The sequence below is a fragment of the Lepidochelys kempii genome, chromosome 21 (assembly GCF_965140265.1).
Source record: "Lepidochelys kempii isolate rLepKem1 chromosome 21, rLepKem1.hap2, whole genome shotgun sequence".
Classification (NCBI taxonomy): Eukaryota; Metazoa; Chordata; order Testudines; family Cheloniidae; genus Lepidochelys; species Lepidochelys kempii.
The window spans coordinates 15,957,736-15,976,901 of NC_133276.1; the positions used below are offsets into that span (position 1 = coordinate 15,957,736).

Genomic DNA, 19,166 nt, shown 5'->3' on the forward strand with positions numbered 1-19,166 from the left:
GGGCCAAATGCCCAGGTGCCAGCTTGCCACGGCCATCCTAAGAACAGGCAGGAGTCACACGGCCCCAGTGAAGACGGTTGCTATCTCGGTGGAACCTCCAAATTGTCAAAGTCCGATTCAGGACTCACATAATTTGTCAGACCACTCTGTTTATTAGCAAAGCACTTTGCTAATGCACCCAGATGTGAGCCCCTCTCTGAGGTTCAAGATAACTTATTTATACAGCTAAGCCAAAGCCAATTTAACATAAGAGACGAAAGAAAGAGAAACTGACAAATATACATACATATCTTATTTGCATACTAACGTTTACCAATCTCCTAGCTCAGTAGGAGCTCTAAATTAATTTAGTTTGAGGACCCATTGTCTCACACTCCTTAATGTTTCTCTTCCTGACAACTATATTTCAACAAACCCTTCAAGTAGCATTTCTTTAATGAATTATAATTTCAATATAATTCATTCTACTTTCACAATCTCTTAGGCTGCATCTGCACTGTTAAATCTGTCATACAGCTGGGGTCAAAGAGGGATCATCCCAACCCCTCTCCCACAACTGCTCCTGAAAAAACCTGTCCCATTGAGGGGGACAAACAGTTGGATTCAGTGCCTGCTGTAGCAAATCCTGCTAGACTGAACTTGGTTGCAGCTGCCTCTGGGGTGGAACACAGCGCACGCTGGAGCACTGAACAACAGATATGTGTGTATCTCTGAAACTACAGGGTTGGCCAGTTACTAGAGATGGAATTTGTCCAGGAGTAGTGGGGGGGAGGGGACGAACTGAGGAGTAGGGGGTGATGGGTCTCTCTGTCCCTTCTGAAACGGGGGAGGCTGGTATCTGACATAGGGCGGGTGGGCAAATACTTAGGATTGTACTCTAAGGGTCCGAGAAGCTCTGTTCTAATCACAGAAGTGGCCTTCCCGAGAGCACTGTCCTGGGAATTGCAGGGCGTCTGCATCTGGGCTGCCTGCAGCCTGGTGCTGTAGGGCTGATATCCGCTTTGTTGTTCTCCAGGGAGCCGCCCTTTTTGAGCGGGACTGAGCTCCCTCCCACCCCAGCCAAGTGAAATTAGATTCTGAGAAACAGTCCTTTTAAGGCCATCCAGGGCAGCAGAAAGGAAAATGCACAAACCCCAGCCTGCAGGGCACTGGGGAGGAGCAAGGAGCTGCAGACTGCTGGAGTTAATCTTTTAACTAAGTGGGTCACCCTGCCCATAAGACACCCTTAGGTGGTCCCTTGACACAATCCCCCATCCTAGGTAGCTGTTTATCCCTGCAACTCAGGCAGGCCACTTACTTACATATATTTGGTACTGGAATGTTCTGCTGTGACTCCGAGGAACTGCCAGAGCAAGGCCTAGCCCCCGGGTCAGCCCCCTTCACCGCTCCGCCAATGCACGAGTGCCGTCCTGCAGCCTCCCCTGCTAGCCCGGTGCTGGGCTCCGCTCTGTCCCCCAGGCTACGTCAGGGGTTCTCAAACTGGGGGGTCGGGACCCTGCAGGGGGTCACGAGGTTATTACATGCGGGGGGGGGGGGAATCACGAGCTGTCAGCCTCCACTCCAAACTCCACTTTGCCTCCAGCATTTATAATGTGTTAAATGTATACAAAAGTGTGTTTTAATTTATTAGGGGGTCGGACTCAGAGGCTGGCTATGTGAAAGGGGTCACCAGTGCAAAAGTTTGAGAACCACGGGGCTACGTCTACACTTGAAACACTACCGCAGCATGACTGCAGCGCTTCCGCCTCGATGCTACGTATGAGGACGGGAGGGGTTCTCCCATTGCGGGTGTTTAACCACCTCCCTGAGCGGTAGCAGCTGGCTTGACGGAAGAATTCTTCCATCCACCTAGCACTGTCTATGCCGGGGGTGAGGTCAGCTTCCCTAGGTCTCTCCGGGGGGTGGATTTTCACACCCCCGAGAGATGACGCGATCCTGCTGTAACTTTTTCGGTGTAGACCAGCCCTCAGTCCTGACCTGGAGCTCTCTGCTGTCCCAGGCCTGAGTCCGGGCATACTTGAACCTAGGCTAAGATCATCAAACTCCTTTAATGAGTGACTGACCGTAAGGCCTGGCCTCAACTAAAAAGCTAGGTTGACCCAGCTGTGTTGCTAAGGGGTGTGGAAAAACCCATTCTCCCGAGTGACATAGTTAAGCCAACCTCACCCCCGGCATAGATAGTCCTAGGTCCATGGAAGAATTCTTCCGCTGGCCTAGCTACGGTCTCGTGGGGTGGGGGGATTAACTACAGTGGGGGGAGGACCCCTCCTGTTGCCATAGTGAGTGTCTACGTTGCAGTGTCCCAGCCCTGCCACTTGTGCATGTCAAGTGTAGACAAGCCCTAAATCAGGAGTTTTGTGGAATATTTTATGTAGCTCTTTCATTACTGCAAGATCTCGACCTCTCCTGACAGAAGAACGACAGCCTCATGCTGCCAACACTCAAGGGGGCAATCTCACCGGGACTCTGTGGGCAGGTGGAGTTTGCAGCCTCACCTCTCAGTCTAAAATATCTATAGTGCAGTGATGGGGCCGTATTGGAGGGTCTCACTGTCTTCAGTGCACTTATTCTCCTCAACCACCTGTGGGGCAGGGCAGGGGTATTACCCCATTGTACAGACGGGGGACCTGAGGCACCAGGAGGTTGTGACTTGCCCTAGGTTACAGAGGGAGTCCGAGAGAGAATAAGGAAAGGCCCCCAGATCCAGGCTTTCCCCTCCCCTCTCGCCCCGTCCCCTGCAACCACTGAACCATGCTTCTTTTTCATCATGGCTGTAACACTAAAGCTGGCAGAGGCCGTTAACTCTTCTGGCTGGTGTGTGGCGTCAGTCTGGGCAAACCCGTCTGTATCTCTTGGGAACTTGCCCTGCTGCTTTCACTGATGTTGTGCCAAAGAGCACAAGGCTGCGTGTTCCCACCGGGTGCACGGTCCTTGGAATAATCTCTCTACCTGGCTGTACGGCACCAGAGAAAGCACTGTCCCAACCGCTCTACAGCCCAGTGCCATCGGGCTGGCGGGGGCAGAGGATGAGACCGGCCCTGGAAGGGTATCGGGGCCTGCAATGCACTGAGAAGCCAGTTTAGATGATGAATTATGTCTTGTTCTGTCCTTGGGGGTTAGCTGAAGGCCTGATCCTAATTGATTACTCAGCACTTTATAAAACTTGGGGTCGCATATGGAGGGCCTCAACTCGGTGGTCTCCTTCTGATACCCTTTTGGCACTGAGTCTCCAGGAAAAGAGGAGACCCCATGGGAAGCCCCACTTTCCACCCACGACAGTCAAGTTAGAACTTCAGGGCTGGCCTAGACAAATGTCACAAAACATTTAATTGCCTTGTCAAGTCTGTGGGCATGTCTCCAGAGATCCTGGGCTTCCTTGATTCTCTTCTCTGGCGTTGGATCCAAGATAAAACTACAATCTCCCAGGAACAGGGAGGCCATGTGGAAGGCTAATACTCCAGCTTCACGTGCAGTTGGGGCATTGCGAGGACTGCGGAGTCTGGGTATACATGGCACAGTGACAGATGTTGTCTCTTGCCTTTATCTAGGATCCCCTTCCCCTCTCTCATCCTCACCAGCAGATGCAGGACAGATGTTCAGATTCTAGTGACATTTTTCAGGCTGCTCTTCCAGCCCTCTCATCCCCCACACTCCAGCTCGCCAGTCTTTGGGGAATGTTGCCCCAGGCCTGTTGCTTTGTCATTCCCCTGGGAGATAACCAGGGCTCAGAATGCGGGGTGAGACTCGGTCTGTTTGAGCCTGTGCAGATTCTCTTCTCTTCCTCTCCGCTTTCCAGCTCCCATTCCTTTACCCTTTTATAACGGGGAGTTGCTGGTTCTCTCTGGCCTGGTGAAGAGTACAGGGTCAGTCATGCCCAAAGGGGACAAAAATTCTCACGTCCAGAGGTGATACTATGGTGAGGGGCACTTTAGGTTAACAGCACTTCTCCTGGGCCCCAGGTCTGTCTAGATTCCTTTTCTCCCCTAAAATTCCTTGGCCTAGGCGTCTAAGGAAATGGGGAAATTCCTGTACCTCTGGCAAAGCAATGAAGGGGTGTCTTATTTCTCCATGTTGTAGGGTCACAAATCTCTGTTGCGTGCCCTGTGACCCAAGAATCTGATCTCCTGCCCATGCCCCGCCTAGCACTCCAGGGTAGCTGAATCGCCACACTGAGCAGAGAGACTGATCTAGGCCCGGCCATGGGCCAGATGAAGAGCTGCTGAAGACACCACTGAGGCAGCCAGTGTGTGTCCCATATACCAAATGCATCCCACCACTCTTCCCTTATACCTAGGGGCGCCTGCACTAACTACAAGCGCCAGAATGCTATGCTCCAGCTCCAGGCAAAAAAGTTCTGGGACACAAGTGGAAACATTGCTGGGATTTGCAGGCAATGCCAGCGTATGCAGCTCCAATCTGTGCATCACGTGACTTAGGTGCAGAGCGTATGTCCTTGGTTGGAGCCTACACACCTGGGTTTTGAGATGTCCCTCTGACATTAGGATCTTTCCCCGGCACCTGCGGGGTGTCCTGGGTTCTAATTGCACCATCCAGTGGTTGTCTTGCTCAGTGCTCTTGGGGTGAATCTGTTTTTTCCTGCCTGTTTCCCACAGGATGCCGAACTGGGGCGGAGGGAAGAAATGCGGCTTGTGCCGGAAGACCGTGTACTTTGCCGAGGAGGTGCAGTGCGAAGGCAACAGCTTCCACAAGTCCTGCTTCTTGTGCCGTGAGTACAGCGCCCCACGGGGTCCTGGCCTTTCCATTGACCTGGCAATGCCGTGGCCTGCTTGCTCTTGCCAGCAATGTAAACATACCCCTGCCACTGCAGAGCAGACCCAGATGGCTGACATTTGGCTAATTACTGCTGGGCTGGGAGCAGCTCTCCGTTCTCCTCCAGACGTGGGGAAGGGATTTTTGCAAAGCACTGTGGGTGATATAGGGACTGAAATGTCAGGAGTGCTTTGGGAAAACATCCATGCAACTTCTGCCCCCACATTGCTAAATGAAACACTAACCCTAAACCACACTAGGGTCTAAAGCGCAGACCAATGCCTAAATGCACCATTTTAAAGCCCTGGCTGTACCATCCCACAGCAAAGCCATGCTAGCGGTGTGGAGGGCTAGAAACTCCATGAGGGCGCATCTCTGCCCTGCCTCTGAATGAAGAAAGAAGGGTTTGTGTGGGACCTTGCTGGCGGCTGGAGTGTGGTCTTCGAACCCTGCAGGACCTGGGGATCTGTGGACAGAGGATGCTGCTTTGCCTTGTGCTTGCTGGCCATTCTGGTGACCAAATGCCTGCAACATACCCGATGCTGACAGTTCGGTGCCTGGGCCACCCTCACCCATCTGGCAGTCGTAGCCTCAGCCCATCCGTACGGCGGCCTCCACATGCCACCCAGCACTGGAAAGGAGGCCGGCAACTGATGCACTAGCTCCCACCTGGGTGGAGGTCACCTGTGCTCCGAGAAACGCTGGGTTGAGTATTGCAGCTGCTTTCCACTGCCGGCACCTCCTGTCCCAAGCAATGTAGTTCCCCAGAGATCGTAACTGGCAGGGGAAGGGGAGGAGTTTCCACAGAATCCGGAGTTTATGCAAGGGCACAGGATCGCCCCACCCGACAGGTGCATTCTGGTGTCTGCTTCCCCGCACAGGAACTGGGGCACGCCTGCGAGCCCCGGTCTTCGTTCGCTTCTCCCCAGCGTAAGGCTACAGCTGAACTACAGAGCCTAGGTACGCCCTGGTGTGGGTGCAGCATAGGCTGACCGAAGGAGTTTTCTGCCTGTGTAGGAACAGCACCTTCCCAAAGGACATTGGCCGGGCCCACAGAAGCACAGTTCTGTCAGCATAACTGCGTCTACACTGGGGCTTTTGCCAGCACTGCTATATTGGCTGTGGGAGTGCTTTTCTCCCCCCGCCCCCAACACCCCCGGGACAGATGTAGCTGTGTAAGTTTTAAATGTAGATTAAATGCCTGATGGCTCAGCTGGTGGGGATTAGCTGAACCGCTGGGCTACATGGGCTCCGAATACCAGCCCAGCTCTGCTACAGGGGGCTTGGGAAGCTCTTAACCCGCAGAAATTCCTGACATAACCCTCCTTACATGGCAAAAACTGTCCTTTTCCTTTTTCCCCCTCCGACTCTCCAAGCACAGAGAGCGCTCGGGGAGCTGCTGCCCAGGAGGAAAAGCACCATATTTAGTCATGGGGATGGGAAGCGCAGATTTAAGATCCCATATTTAGGTGAAAAGTGCTGGGCCTGCAGAGCGTTCAGAGGGGAGCGCTCGGCTCTGTTTGCATTCTTGAAACATTGTTTAAGGGCAAGAAATTTTTCTTCTGGCAAGGAGACAAGCAGGCCACGGGGAGCGGCTTCCTGCTGACATTTAAGGCATGCGTGTGGGATGGGGGTTGAGTCTGTCAGTCACACACCAGTGTTTGGCTGTTGCTGGGCTAGCCACTGTTTCCCTCCTCCAGCCTCTTTGTTCCTTTACAGCCGGAGGTAGGTAACTGCCAGCTGGGATGTTGTGAGCTCTGCCCTACCTCTGATCCTGCTCCTCCCTGCCCCTACAACTTCCTCTTGGATTATCTGATCCAGCGCTAGGGCTTGGAGGTCAAGTGTGTCTAAGCATCCAAGAGTACTGTCTGTGTTGCCTGTCGTTGGCTATCTAAGCTGCCAGTCTCCTGATTGGCAGGAGAACACTCCAGTCGGGGTTGGCCTGGGCCGAGCTGGACTTTCTCCTGGCACACACACTTTCTGCTATCGTCCCATGGAACCAATCCCTTGAAGGTTGGGATCACTGACCATCCATTGCAGCCCTCCCCTGCCTGCACCATTCCTGATTAACCCTTAGAACTGTGCAGATGAGCTTTGTAAAGGGATTTCATAATTTGTCGTTTCCCAAATTGCATCCACTCTGCCCACTGGCAGCATTGGGGTTAATGTCAATTTCACCTTTTAACGCTGAACTTCCTGGCTTTTACCTGGGTGGGTGGATCGGTTGTTTTTAACTCATGCCAATGTTCCTGTAAGAATTTTCATCTGTATGTTGCTCTGCACACTCCACATTAACAAAGGTTTTGTCTGGGAATTTCCTTACTCCTTAAAATCTGACACATAATATGTCTTGGGAGGACTGATGCTCTCTGACTTGCTAGTGTGTTCTGGCTGCCCAGAAGCCAGAGATGACTCCTGGCCAAGGTCTGCGGGTGATGTTCCCCTTGTTCCTCTCCAGTGGTCTGTAAAAAGAACCTGGACAGCACCACCGTGGCTGTGCACGGGGAAGAGATCTATTGCAGGTCCTGCTATGGCAAGAAGTATGGCCCCAAAGGCTACGGCTATGGGCAGGGAGCAGGGACCCTGAGCACCGACAAGGGAGAGTCGCTGGGAATCAAATACGAAGAGTGAGTTGGAGCCTTCATTTAAAAAATAGTGACTATAAAAGGGGATTGGAGAGAGGTACCCACATCCCAGCTCTGGGTGCCCCAGTGGGGAGGGGCATTGTGGACCCCGGGGAGCTGCACTGTGGACCCTGGGGAGCTGAGCAGCTCTGCTAGCATTTCCTGTTCTGAAGAGATCCTGCTTTCTACCACGTCCTTCTATTTCAGTGTAAAGTTCTGCACTCTTCTGACCTCTAGTAATCAGCAGTTTGGCTGGCAGGCTCTTCCCAGCCTTGTAAACGCCAGCCTCTGCCCAGGATCCGGAGACTGGATCAGTCTAGTGCCTGGCTGCAGCTGGGAGTCTAGCTGGGCCATTCACTTGCTGAGATGATGCCCCCTGCCATTAACAAAGGCAACCCTGAGAACAGAATCAAGCTGGCAGCTAGAACGTGACCTAGCAGGAGCCTAACGAGACCAGTAGCCCTTGCCCTCTTGGGCAGTTCGAGTACCAGGAAGAACAGGAGACCTCTACTCTGGGGCCCAATACAATCCGAGCTTGGCTTAGGCCATGTCTACACTCAGAATGCTGCAGTGCTTAGGGGGAGACACTCGCTACAGCAAATGCGCGACGGGAGGGGATCTCCCATGGCTGTGGTTAATGCACCTCCCCAAGAGGCAGTAGCTCGGTCAATGGAAGAGTTCTTCCTGGGGTTAGGTTGGCTTGACGTCACTCAGGGGTGTGGATTTTCACACCCCTGAGCAATGCTGCCGGGTTGCACAAATTTTCTTATGTACACCAGCCCTTCAGCTGTGTCTTCGCTGCCCAACAAAGGCGTATGTTTACAGCGTCATTGCTCTGTTGAGGTGGCCTCACTGTAAAATCCCAGAGGTGCTGGAGTTCTTACCTCGATGGAGTTCATCATCATCAAGGCAGATCCCAAAGGGACGTAGCCCCCTTGAAGATCAAGCGCCACCTGGATCAATCTCTAGCTAGGTCCTTCAGATGATCTGGCCGGGTGTTCGGTCTACAGTTAGGTTTGCATGGCAGCCAGGGCTGTGACTTGCAGCTTGTGTAGACTTACCTGCGCTAGCTGCGCCCTAGCTAGCTTGCTAAAAATAGAAGTGAAGATGTTGTGGTGTGGAGGTCCATGCAGGCTGGGCAAGGCTGCTTGACCCCCCCCCCCGGCTACGTACTCATTCGTGCATCCCAGGGTGATGCCTGCGTCGCTGTACCCTCATGTCTGTTTTCAGACAGCTACTTAGAATACAGCTAGCGTGGGAATGTCTCCATGAGCTGCAACGGCACTCGTGCACACACGCTGCAGTGTAGACGTTCTCTCGGTCCATCATTGGCCACCGAAGCCTTTGGTGCGCACGTGATCCCCGGCTGTGCAGCAGCATCCCTTGGTAAGCGCGCTTTGTAATTCGGTCCATCCTAATAACATGTCCATACCAAGAGAGCTGCTGAAACCGAACCAATGCTGACGGTGGGTGCTGGGTTCGGCTACAGAGAGCTAGTCGGGGTCAATCTCAGGTGCAGGATATAGGGTTGACTCGCCTACCTCCATCGAGTGACAGACTCCGGCACCTCGTGCTGTAAACACCCACCTTTTGGGAGCAGTGCAGACCTCGCCTGGTAGGCCTTGCAGAGCTGGTGGGGAAAGGGAAACTTCAGTCAAACAGCAGCAAGGATTTTGACAAAATGTTGTGCTGAAGTCTTGAACTCTCCCCTCCTGCCTTGGCGTATAGCACCTAGGAAGCCATCCAGGCTGTGGGAGGAGCTTCTCCCGCCAGAATTGCTGGCCCCCGCAACATGATGGGAGCAACAGTGCCTCTAGCCTGCCGTCTCTCATGGTAGCGCCCTGATCCGTCAGGGCCGTGCTTCACTAGTGGAAGCAGGCCCCCCATGGAGCATGCCTGCACTGTGTGCCCCCTGCGGGGAATGTTCTAACCCTTCTCTCCCAGTGTGTAGATGCCCAGAGCTTCCGAAGGGCTCAGCCCCCAACGGGAACCCATGTGCTGAGCCCTTCTCACAATCTGGCCCTAGCAGAGACCTCTTTTCTTCTTCCCTGAATGTGGAGCCCCCCTGTCTCATCAGCTGCCCCTGTCTGCTGCTGCTTCCCAGTCATGCAGGTCAGGTAACTAAATCTCTCCCTAACTGGAATCCAACAGGAGCCAGCCCCACCAGCCCACCAACAACCCCAATGACTCCAAGTTGGCTCAGAAGGTGGGCGGTGCCGACGGCTGCCCCCGCTGCAGGAAGGCTGTGTATGCTGCTGAGAAGGTGATTGGCGCTGGGAAGGTAAGACAGCAGTGCTGTGCGGGGAGATGACTGCAGGGTGGTGGTTCTTGAGTCAGCATGTAGCTGAGAGCTCTGAAAGGGTCCATGAGCTAGGGCTCATGGTCCAGGGCCAAGCCCGGATGCTATCGTGGGCCAGATGGTCCAGCACCCACAAATGGGGCTGGATTTTCAAGAGATCAGCTAGCGCCCAACGTGCTGTGAGCTTTTTTGAGACTCTGGCTCCTCAGGGTGGTGCTGGCCCCTTCTGAAAATTCTGTCTTTATGATATGTGCAGGTGGCAGAGAGCCACATGCATGGGGTAGCCACAGGTCCTCTCCATCTCCCTGATCCCAGGGGACCATGGCTGGTCCCTTCTCCTGCCCCCCCACCCCATGCCCTGGGAGGAGAATGATGTGCATCACAGCCCTGGGCTGGAAGACAAGTCTACTGCAAGGAAACCCCCATGTTGGCATTCTCTCCTTAGGCTCTAGAAGGCTGGATCTGGCTTCCACAGCCCAGTTCACCCAGCCGGTGGCTTCCTAAGTCTTCAGACCATTGGTTCCTCTCTCCCCCAGCACTGGGCCCTGCATAAGGCAGGGTGATGAAGTATCCAGACTCTTTGGGTCTTCCTCTGGCCTTGCCCTGTGAATACATACAGCTCTGCTAACACCTCTGTAGCATCTCCTGCTATTCCAGTCTTAGACTCTGCCTTGCCCCCCAGGACCTCTGTGCAGTCCTGACCTGCAGCACCCTCCACTAGTCCAGCCCTGGGCTCTCGGTACACAGCTCTGCTAATGCCTCTCAGTCCCAGCCTGGGGCCCCCACTGCTAGTCCAGCCCTGGGACCCTGACAAAGTTCTGCTGATGCCCCTAGCCCCATGTGTGTAGCTGAGGCAGAGTCTGACCCATTGGCTCTACAGTCCAGGAAGGCCCCTTCCCTGCACCAGGCCACCCTTCATGTACAGGTGTGTCTTCACTGCAGAGCTAGCCCGGTGGCTTGGCACCTGAGTCTGAGCAGGCAGGTTAGCCTCGCCCGGCTGTGAGCCGCCACATTGCAAAGCCTGACTCATGTTACTGGGTCCTCACTGGGGCTGTGATCCTCGTGGGCGTAGCTTGGACTACTGGGGCCATGTCCCATGGTTCTGCATGCTGCAGCAAGCTGAGCTGCTCTGAGTCTCTCCCAGTGAATTGTGGGAGAACTTGTCTGTCCATGGGCACATGGAATTGTGGGAAGGCATCGGAAGGCTACTGGCTTTCAAGTGGGTTTAGCCCAGTGGTTCTCAACCTGTGGCCCACGGGCCACTTGTGGCCCAATCAGCATAGAGCTGCGGCCCATGTGACCTCCTCAGGGCCATAGAGGCTGTATTGGATGCGGCCCACAATGGTAAATAGGTTGAGAACTACTGGTAGCCTTTTGTGTCCTCACTGCAAAGTGGGTGGGTTACCAGCCTGAGCGGAAATGGAACCAGGCTTGGGCCAGCTAGCCTGGGCTGGAAGAACCACTAAACTTGAGTGAGAGGGTTTTGTGTGTGTGGATGGGAGGGGGGTTAGGGAAACACCCAGATAAGAGCCCGTTGTGATCCTGCAGTGAAAACAGACCCTTAGAGTAAAAATGGGGGCACAGTGTTTAGTGGGAGACTTTGCCATTCTACATCTTTGAGTAGCTGAAGCTGGAAACATTGCTATGTCTAAACAAACTCAGAGAGGATACCAGTGTGTGTGTCTTAAAATGTACTGATCGTTCTTCTGCTGGTGGCATAATTCAGCCTGTTGTCTCCGCCTCCTGCCTCTACCCCAAGTCCACATCTTATTTTCCCAAAGAAGGTTCCATGTTTTCAAAGCCGGGGTTTTTTTTTTTTTGTTTTTTTGTTTTTTTTGAACTCCTGTGTCAGCAGCTCTCACTATTTGCAGCTCCATTGATTTATGCATTAGGAATTCTTGGAGCAGCTGGGAGAGCCCGAATTTTAAAAGTCAGCCTGGTGCCTTTGGTCTCAACATCAGGATGTAACTTTCATTGGTGTTCTGTTCTGATTCTAGTGCTTTAGGGTGCGTTCATCTCTAGAATACAGAGCCAGGGCTCTCGCCAGATCCCTAGGGAATGCAAATCGAATCGCCGCAGCTGGGCTGACTTCAGAGGAGTTTTGCTGATCAACAGCAGCCTAATGTTTAAGAGTTAATTCTTTACAGGGGCAAATCCTAAACTGTGGGTGGCTGGTAGTTTGGAAACAAGGTTAAAGGAGCATGTTTCATGCATGCCTGGTTGAGATCTGGATTAGAACAGCCTCCGAAATCCCACTCGCCTGGGATCTTTTCTGATGAGCCAGTTAGTTTCATCTCACCATGGTAATGGGTGACTTTGCCTGAGCTGATCCAATGGGTGCAGGGGTAGCCCATGCTCCCAGCATGGCTCTGTCTCCACTTTGTGTGCTGAGGTCCTGGGTTCAGTCCCTGATGCAGACAAGCTATCGAGGGGCATTGTGTTACGTGGGGAATGGAATATGTGAGCTAGGCTAGGGCCGGATGCTGCTTCCCAGGAAAATTCTGGCTGTGATTTGGGACTTGCGCTCAGAAGCTTTAAAACCTCTTTAAGGAGGGGCTGGGCACTGGGGTTTGTTGGCAGGAGGATCCTGCCCAGACAAAAGGAAGTGTGATTAAAGCCAGTCCTTCCATGTAATACTGGGGATACCAGCCAGGGCCTGCGAAAGGGTAAAGCCAAAGCTATGCTGCTAGAAACAGCTACACTGGGGGGATCTGGGTACCCCAGAGACACACTCGTCGTAAATCCACTGTCCTGTGAAGATTAAGCCACATTTTAACAGTGTCCGACTGGTCTGACCCAGGCTCTAGCATGGTTGAACCCCTTCTGGGGAGAATGGGATTGTGATCGGGGCCTTGGAAAAAGGCACTTTTCACTGTAGAGCTTCCCCTGCGGGCAGGGCCCTGGGGGTGCTGCCGGGGAGAGCCAGGGAACTGACATGCCCTGGGTGTCCTACCGGTGGGGGACTGCCTGAGCGGCCCCCTGCTCTGTGCCCCGCACCCTCTGACCGCGCTCTGCTCCTCTCCCCACAGTCGTGGCACAAGGCCTGTTTCCGGTGTGCCAACTGTGGCAAAGGCCTGGAATCCACCACGCTGGCTGACAAAGAAGGGGAGATCTACTGCAAAGGTGAGCACCCCCCTTCCTGGCGTGCTGGCATCCCCAGGGCCCAGGGGGAAAGAGGACTCCAGAGCAAGGTGCGGGACAGGGTATTGCGGGTGTGCAGCTTCGGGGAGAAGTAATTGCTGACCCCAAACCAGCACAGGAGATGCTAACAATTGTATGTCCTGCTAAAATCCTGGGGGGTAGCTGATACTGAAACGTGAGTGGACAGGGAAGCAGTCCGATTGGCCCCAGAGGAGCAGGGATGTGCCTGGGGAGCACCCCGTGTATGGCAACAGCGAGCACCCGGAAGCTCTAGTGGCCTTGAGGGTGCTTGTGGGTTAATGCCGTGCCAGCCACACAGGCTGGAGAACCACTGGGTCTCGCCACATCTAGCACCTACAAATGACCTCCCCCTGCTCCACCTGGGCCATAGCCAGGCTGGTCTAGGTTTGTGGGGGCAGCTGGGGGCCTCTGGAAGGGCCAAGTGACTCTAACATGTCAGTGTCTTGCAATGGGAGTCTGTAAAACCCCTGATGCTTCTGCTTTTGAAAGAGGTGGGCAGTGCCCACCTAGTAGCCCTGGGGGGCAAGGGCATCAGTGCCTTCATTTACTCTTCCTGCCCATGAGGCTGTTGCCACCACATCCTCTTCCCCCCCGTCCCTCCTCCCCAGGGGAAAGCCAGGCTCCCTTGCAGCTGCTCCCAAAGTGCTGGAGCTGGCCGCTGGGTTGCCCAGGCATGACTGGCTGTGTGTGTCCCCAGCTCTGTACAGGGGAGCCCCCCCTGCCACTGCCTGGGTTTGTGTCCCTTCCGATTGATCTCCGGAGCGGATGATCGCACACCTTTCATTGCACCAAACTCTCTGCCAGAAACCAGAGACTCTGCGATCCCTGATTATCCTGTGAGCTCTGCCCAGGGCTTACTGACAGTGAATCTGGGGGGTTGTCACTGGATGAGGGCCAGTGTGTGGGTGGGATCTAGGAGAAGGGAGAGAGTTCCATGTGAGCCTGATCTCTGGGGCTCGGTTGGGAACACTTGTCCACATCTAGCAGTAGAGGTGAGAAATTAACCCAGGATAAACTTTAAACCCCCTCCCCTGGCAGCCAGCTAACAAGGGCAACTATCTGCAGGCTGGAGGAGAGTTGCAGTGGATAGGGAACCAGGCTGGGAGCCAGGACACCTGGGTTCTACTCCCAGCTCTGTCACTGACATTGCAGCGTGACCTTGGGCAAGTCCTTTCCCCCCCTTGTGCCTCAGTTTCCCTATTGAGGGTAACGACAGTGGCCCTCATTCATAAAGGGCTTTGAGATCCTCTGATGAAAGGTGTTAACCAGTCCCCATGTGCTTGTTTCTTCACCCTGTTTCTGCCTGCCTGAGAGATGGGGCCTAATCTGAACTCTGGGAACAAGCCTATTTCAGCACTGACCCCACACCGTAAAACCACCTCCCCTGCATCCCTATGTCCCCTGTGGCTGGCACCCCTCCCTTCCCTGTGTCGTCATCACTCATGGCTTCTCCCCTCCCGCAGGATGCTACGCTAAGAACTTTGGGCCCAAGGGGTTTGGCTTTGGGCAGGGAGCCGGTGCTCTCATCCACTCCGAGTGAGCTGTCAGGATTGGCTCCTCTGCCTCTCCCCTGCAGTGCTGAGCGCTTCGCCGATACCAAGCTCATCCAGACTGACCTTCAAAGGTGGATCAAGGCAGCCCGATCCTTCCCCCACTTCCTGCCAGTGCTTCTGTCAATAAACTCCTGCTTATTCTAACTAGACCACCACCCACTTGCCTGCTGGTTTCCTGATCCAAAGCTCACCGAACGAATCGGGAATCTTCCTGTTGACAGCCGTGGGCTTTGGCTCAGGATTGAGCAGCATAGGCCAAATGGCCTTGACACCCGCTCACACACATGCAGAGAACTTTCCACTCAGCTGGGGCGCGTCACTTTGTAGGTGGTAGGCTCACCTGTGAAACCTGGATGCTTATCTAGATCCTCTGAGGCTCTGAATGCAGCCATCCACTAGGACGTCAGAGGAGTGTAACAAGCCTTACTCGATTGTTCATAGATGTAAAAAAAAAATCAAAGCTGGCAAATGATTGGGGCTTGTGGGTGGGTTATTGTTCCTCTGGAGATAGAGGGAGACAGAGAGCCAGTGACTGATGTGAGTGAGAGATACAGACGAGGGAGAGGAGAATATTTTTTTAATTGTGTATTGTATTTAAAATACTAATTGGAGGGACAGTCCAATATAAATCACTGGCCAGCTCCCCAGTGGCATACATCGGCATAGTTCCATTGACTTCAATAGAGCGATGTGAAGTTACACCCTGGTTCTAAAACTAGTGTGCTTTCAGAAGTGGCCACTGACTCAGATTGCCTCGGTTTTGGGGAGCCAACAGGGTCCTGATCTCTTTCAGAACCACTGCAGCTCCCACTGACTTCAAATGGGTACTTGGCACGTCTGAAACTCCAGCCCCAAGCTGCCTGGTATGGTGTTCCTAAAAACTGATGCCCAGCGTCACTGGCTAACTTGGACACATTTGGCCGAGATTTCTCTTCCCGCGTTACTAACAGCACCTTAGCCTGTTAACCCAAGAGCGTGGAAAAAATCCAACTTGTTTTTCACTGTTTGTGCCACTGTTTTGTGTTTCGCTCAGCTTGAACACTGATATCCGTTTCGTGCTTGTTTCATAGTTGGTGCCACCGTGTTTGGGTTGCAAACTCTGTTGGGGAATGTTTGTATGTTTTTAAAAAAAAACGGGGCTAGTTTTGTCCTCGGTTACAGTGCTGTATAAACAGACAAATGTGCCCTGGTACCATTTTCCTTGGGGGGCTTCAGGTGCGGCTTTGCTTTCATGGGCTCAGATGCCATCTGACGCCTTGAGCAGAATAGAAAGATGCAAAAACTGACCAAGGAATACTAGAACATGGGATCACACGGAGCGTTCTTTGGGTTTATACCTAAAACTTCACTAATTCACTTGGCATAATTCCCTCCCTTCAGGGTGTTACCTGAGCAAAGCTCACAGCTTTCATTTCTCCTGTTTCCTCCTGAAGCAGGGATGTCAAGGACTCCACAGGCCTTTTCCACAGTGCGGGAGAAACATTATGTTGCAATATTTCTACGGTATGTGCCATGTGCAAGGATTGCGTTCAAGCAAAATTATGTATTCAATAAAGCTCTGAGCATGAGGCTCTTGTTCAGTCTCTTCTTTCCCTAGCAATAAGAGGAGTGATTCGCCACATGAGAGGAGAACGCCTTCTTTGGCTTCATGTGAAACTGACTCTGTAGGAAGGGAACTGGCTGCTTCCTTTAGAGACCTGGATCAAAACTACTTCATTACCTCACTGCTTGTGTCATCAGCAGGATTTGAACCTGGGCCCGTAGTGTTACAAGCAGCTATTTCCACTGCATGCATCCGATGAAGTGAGCTGTAGCTCACGAAAGCTCATGCTCAAATAAATTAAGTCCTCGTTTTTCTTTAAGCAGCTAACTGTAGCTCAGAGGTGGGCAAACTACGGCCCATGGGCCACATCCAGCCCACGGGACCATCCTGCCCAGCCCTTGAGCTCCTGGCTGGGGAGGCTCGCCCCCGGCCCCACCCCTGCCCTGGCTGGAAGCAGTATTAGACTCTTCGAGGAGCAGCCTATGGGAAACACAGGCCATATGCTCTGCTAAGGTAGGTTACACTGTATTAACTAGTCGGGTCACAAGTGGCATGAGTTTAATCTCACCCCAGGGCCCCGATTTCTCCACCCCCCCGATGCCCAGTCTGTGGGCATCTAAGCCCAGGGCAGGCGCGACTCTGAGTCAGGCCTGGGCTGTAAGAGCAGAGCTACCTGGTTAACCCTCATTAACTTCACTCACAAATGGACAAGTCCCCAAGCACTGCAGTGTGGGTAAGGACCCCAGGCTGGAGCTGCTGCCCCCGAGGGGGCTCCAGGGGTCTGGATCCTTCCATTCACCATCTTCACCTGGTTCCCAGGAGCTCTTTCCATCACCGCTCTGGCATCAGAGCACTCCATGGGGAGGCTCTGTCTGGGCAGGGGCTCTCACCGCAGCTGTGCAGCCAGGCCCCACCTCGCAGCTTGTCTCCCTAATGGCGCCGGAGCCTGGCTAGGGACAGAGCGTGCTCTCCTCGCATGGAGCAGGGACGCCTCACTAACAGCCAGAAGTCTCCCTCGGCCTGCCTGGTTGTGCAGCAGGAGGGCCCCGCTGTTTGTGGTGCGGAGGTCAGTGCCCTACGGGGGACAACTGCCCCCGCTGTCAGACCACAGCGAGGACACTGCTGAGAACAAGGCTGAGTGGGTCTCATTTGCCCCCAAGGGATCTGTCTAAAGCCCAGCTCCCCCCTCTGCGCCATAGGGGTGTTGACACTGTTGAAGATCGACAGGTGGACAGAGCTGACGTGTGCTAATACTCGACCTACTAGGCACCCTCCATGCTAAAGAGAGGCTACGGGAAGACACAGGTTGGGGCTGAGAGGCAGCAACACAGTTGTGTGGGGAGCCCAGGGCTGGAATCGCAGGGTGCTGCAGGTCAGGATTGAGGTCCAGGGCTGTGTGTGGCTCAGAACTGAAAGTGGGGCTGGGGACCTGCAGGCCAGGAGCAAGGGCCACTTTCAGAATGGGGGTGGGGAACAGTTGTAACACCTCTGTGGGGCTTTAGGCCAAAGGTTTGGCTCCTAGCTGGACCCATAGGGATCCAGAGACCTTTTTGTGGTAAATGGTATTGGTTTCTTTGCCAAATCCCCAGCCACCACCAAGGGGCAGGGTATGCTGGGCCCTGATGATAGGACTTGGTAAAGCACAAGGCTGGTCCAATCTACCGTGCCCTTCAGTTACCCTGGCACAACTGGGGCAGACTGATCTGAGCTCTGATCACTGGCTCCATGACAATGCTGGGAAGTTGTCCCTATACCCGCTGGCAGCAGGACTGTGGTGTTAAGGGACTGGCTCCGCTCGGCTGCTCCTTGGGAAGGGAAGGGCTGGGGCAATTCAGAATCTGAACCCAGCAGAGTTGGGTGAGTGTCTTTGCCCTCTGCTGGCAGACTCCTGGGCACTGCAGGCTGAGATACCAGGAGGGGCTCCAGGGCCCCAGCCATTAGATAGGGAGGGGAGGGGAGGGGGCTGGGAATTTTCCCACGGAATGCATCTGGATCAGAAGGTTTCTCAGGTGCAGGTGGAATTTTGAGGGGGATGGGTAGAGAGAGGCCAAATGACCCAAAATAGGCAGTAGCTAGGGCCATCACCTGGGAGCACTGGGTTGAATCAGGCAGAGTAGGTCCCCTACATCCCAGATGAGGGCCCTAACCACGGGGCTATTGGCTTTTTTAAAAGGTCTTGGTTTCCTCTCAGGGCAGAACAAAACCAAATCCCCAGCGCTGATGTTTTCTGTGAAAGGGAAGTGGCGTTTTCCAGCCAGCTGTAATGGGGAGGTCACTTAAGAGTCTGGCACGTGTCTGTTTGAAGCAAGCTTTTCTCCCCCCTTAGGTAGGAAGGTTGCCCCAGTTGTTAGTGTGTTAGCTTGGGACTGGGGAGACCTGTATTCAAGGCCCTGCTTTGCATGAGCTGGGGCACGTCCCTTAGCCTTGCTCTGCCTCAGTCCCCCAGCTGTACAATGGAGCTAATACCCCGCAAGGGCCCACAACGGTAAATGCGTTACAGGCTCTGAGGTGCCCAGACGCTTCTACGCTGGGGGCAAGATAAACACATGAGCCTGATTCGGCACAAACGCTGGCAGGTTTCACAGGCTGGGCCGGGGCTGGTTGGGGTTGGTTTGGCCCATGTACACTGTTATCTCCGTGCATGGAGCCCAAGGCGATGGGGGGCTATGCAAGCGTTAAGGCCAACGGAGATGTTTGCTGTATTATCCCCGCACTGGGCGAGACCTCTGCAGTCACTGCCTCCGAGAGACCATGTCCTCTCTCAGGGCTGTGCTCTTGGTTCCCTGTGCAGTCCTGGCTCCCCGGCATGCAAAGCCAGGCTAATCTAACTGGGGATCCTCCCCCCAAAACACCCTCCTTCCTTTGCTGGTTTGCCCTGCAAATCAGAGGGGCGTTGCGACGAGGCACGGCGGCAGCAGTGAAGCAGAGTGATGCTGCCACCGTCTCAGGCATTGCTTTTGTGCGGGTGGGTTGTGGCACCATGTCTACAGGACCCCACGCTATGGGTGTCCCTAAACTGCTGCCTGCCAGAAGCTGGGACTGGACAACAGGGGATGGCTCACTTAAGAATTGCCCTCTTCTGTTCATTTCCTCTGAAGCACCTGGAGCTGGCCACCGTTGGAAGGCAGGACACTGGGCTAGATGGACAATTGGTCCAACCCAGTGTGGCCGTTCTTATTGTCCGATCTGATCTCTCCAGAGAGAACATTCACGGT

The 19,166-nt window shown here is 54.0% G+C and overlaps 1 protein-coding gene across 1 annotated transcript in view; it reads left to right on the forward strand.

Moving 5' to 3' along the window:
* Window positions 1–15,976, forward strand: part of CSRP1 (cysteine and glycine rich protein 1) — a 37,869-nt gene extending 21,893 nt beyond the window's left edge. Inside the window, exons 2-6 of the mRNA XM_073319631.1 lie at window positions 4,614–4,726; window positions 7,229–7,397; window positions 9,546–9,675; window positions 12,723–12,816; window positions 14,319–15,976. Of these exons, the coding sequence (XP_073175732.1) occupies window positions 4,615–4,726; window positions 7,229–7,397; window positions 9,546–9,675; window positions 12,723–12,816; window positions 14,319–14,395 (582 nt within the window). The 5' untranslated portion in view covers window position 4,614 and the 3' untranslated portion in view covers window positions 14,396–15,976. The remainder of the gene's footprint in view (window positions 1–4,613; window positions 4,727–7,228; window positions 7,398–9,545; window positions 9,676–12,722; window positions 12,817–14,318) is intronic.
* The last annotated feature ends 3,190 nt before the right edge of the window (window positions 15,977–19,166 follow it).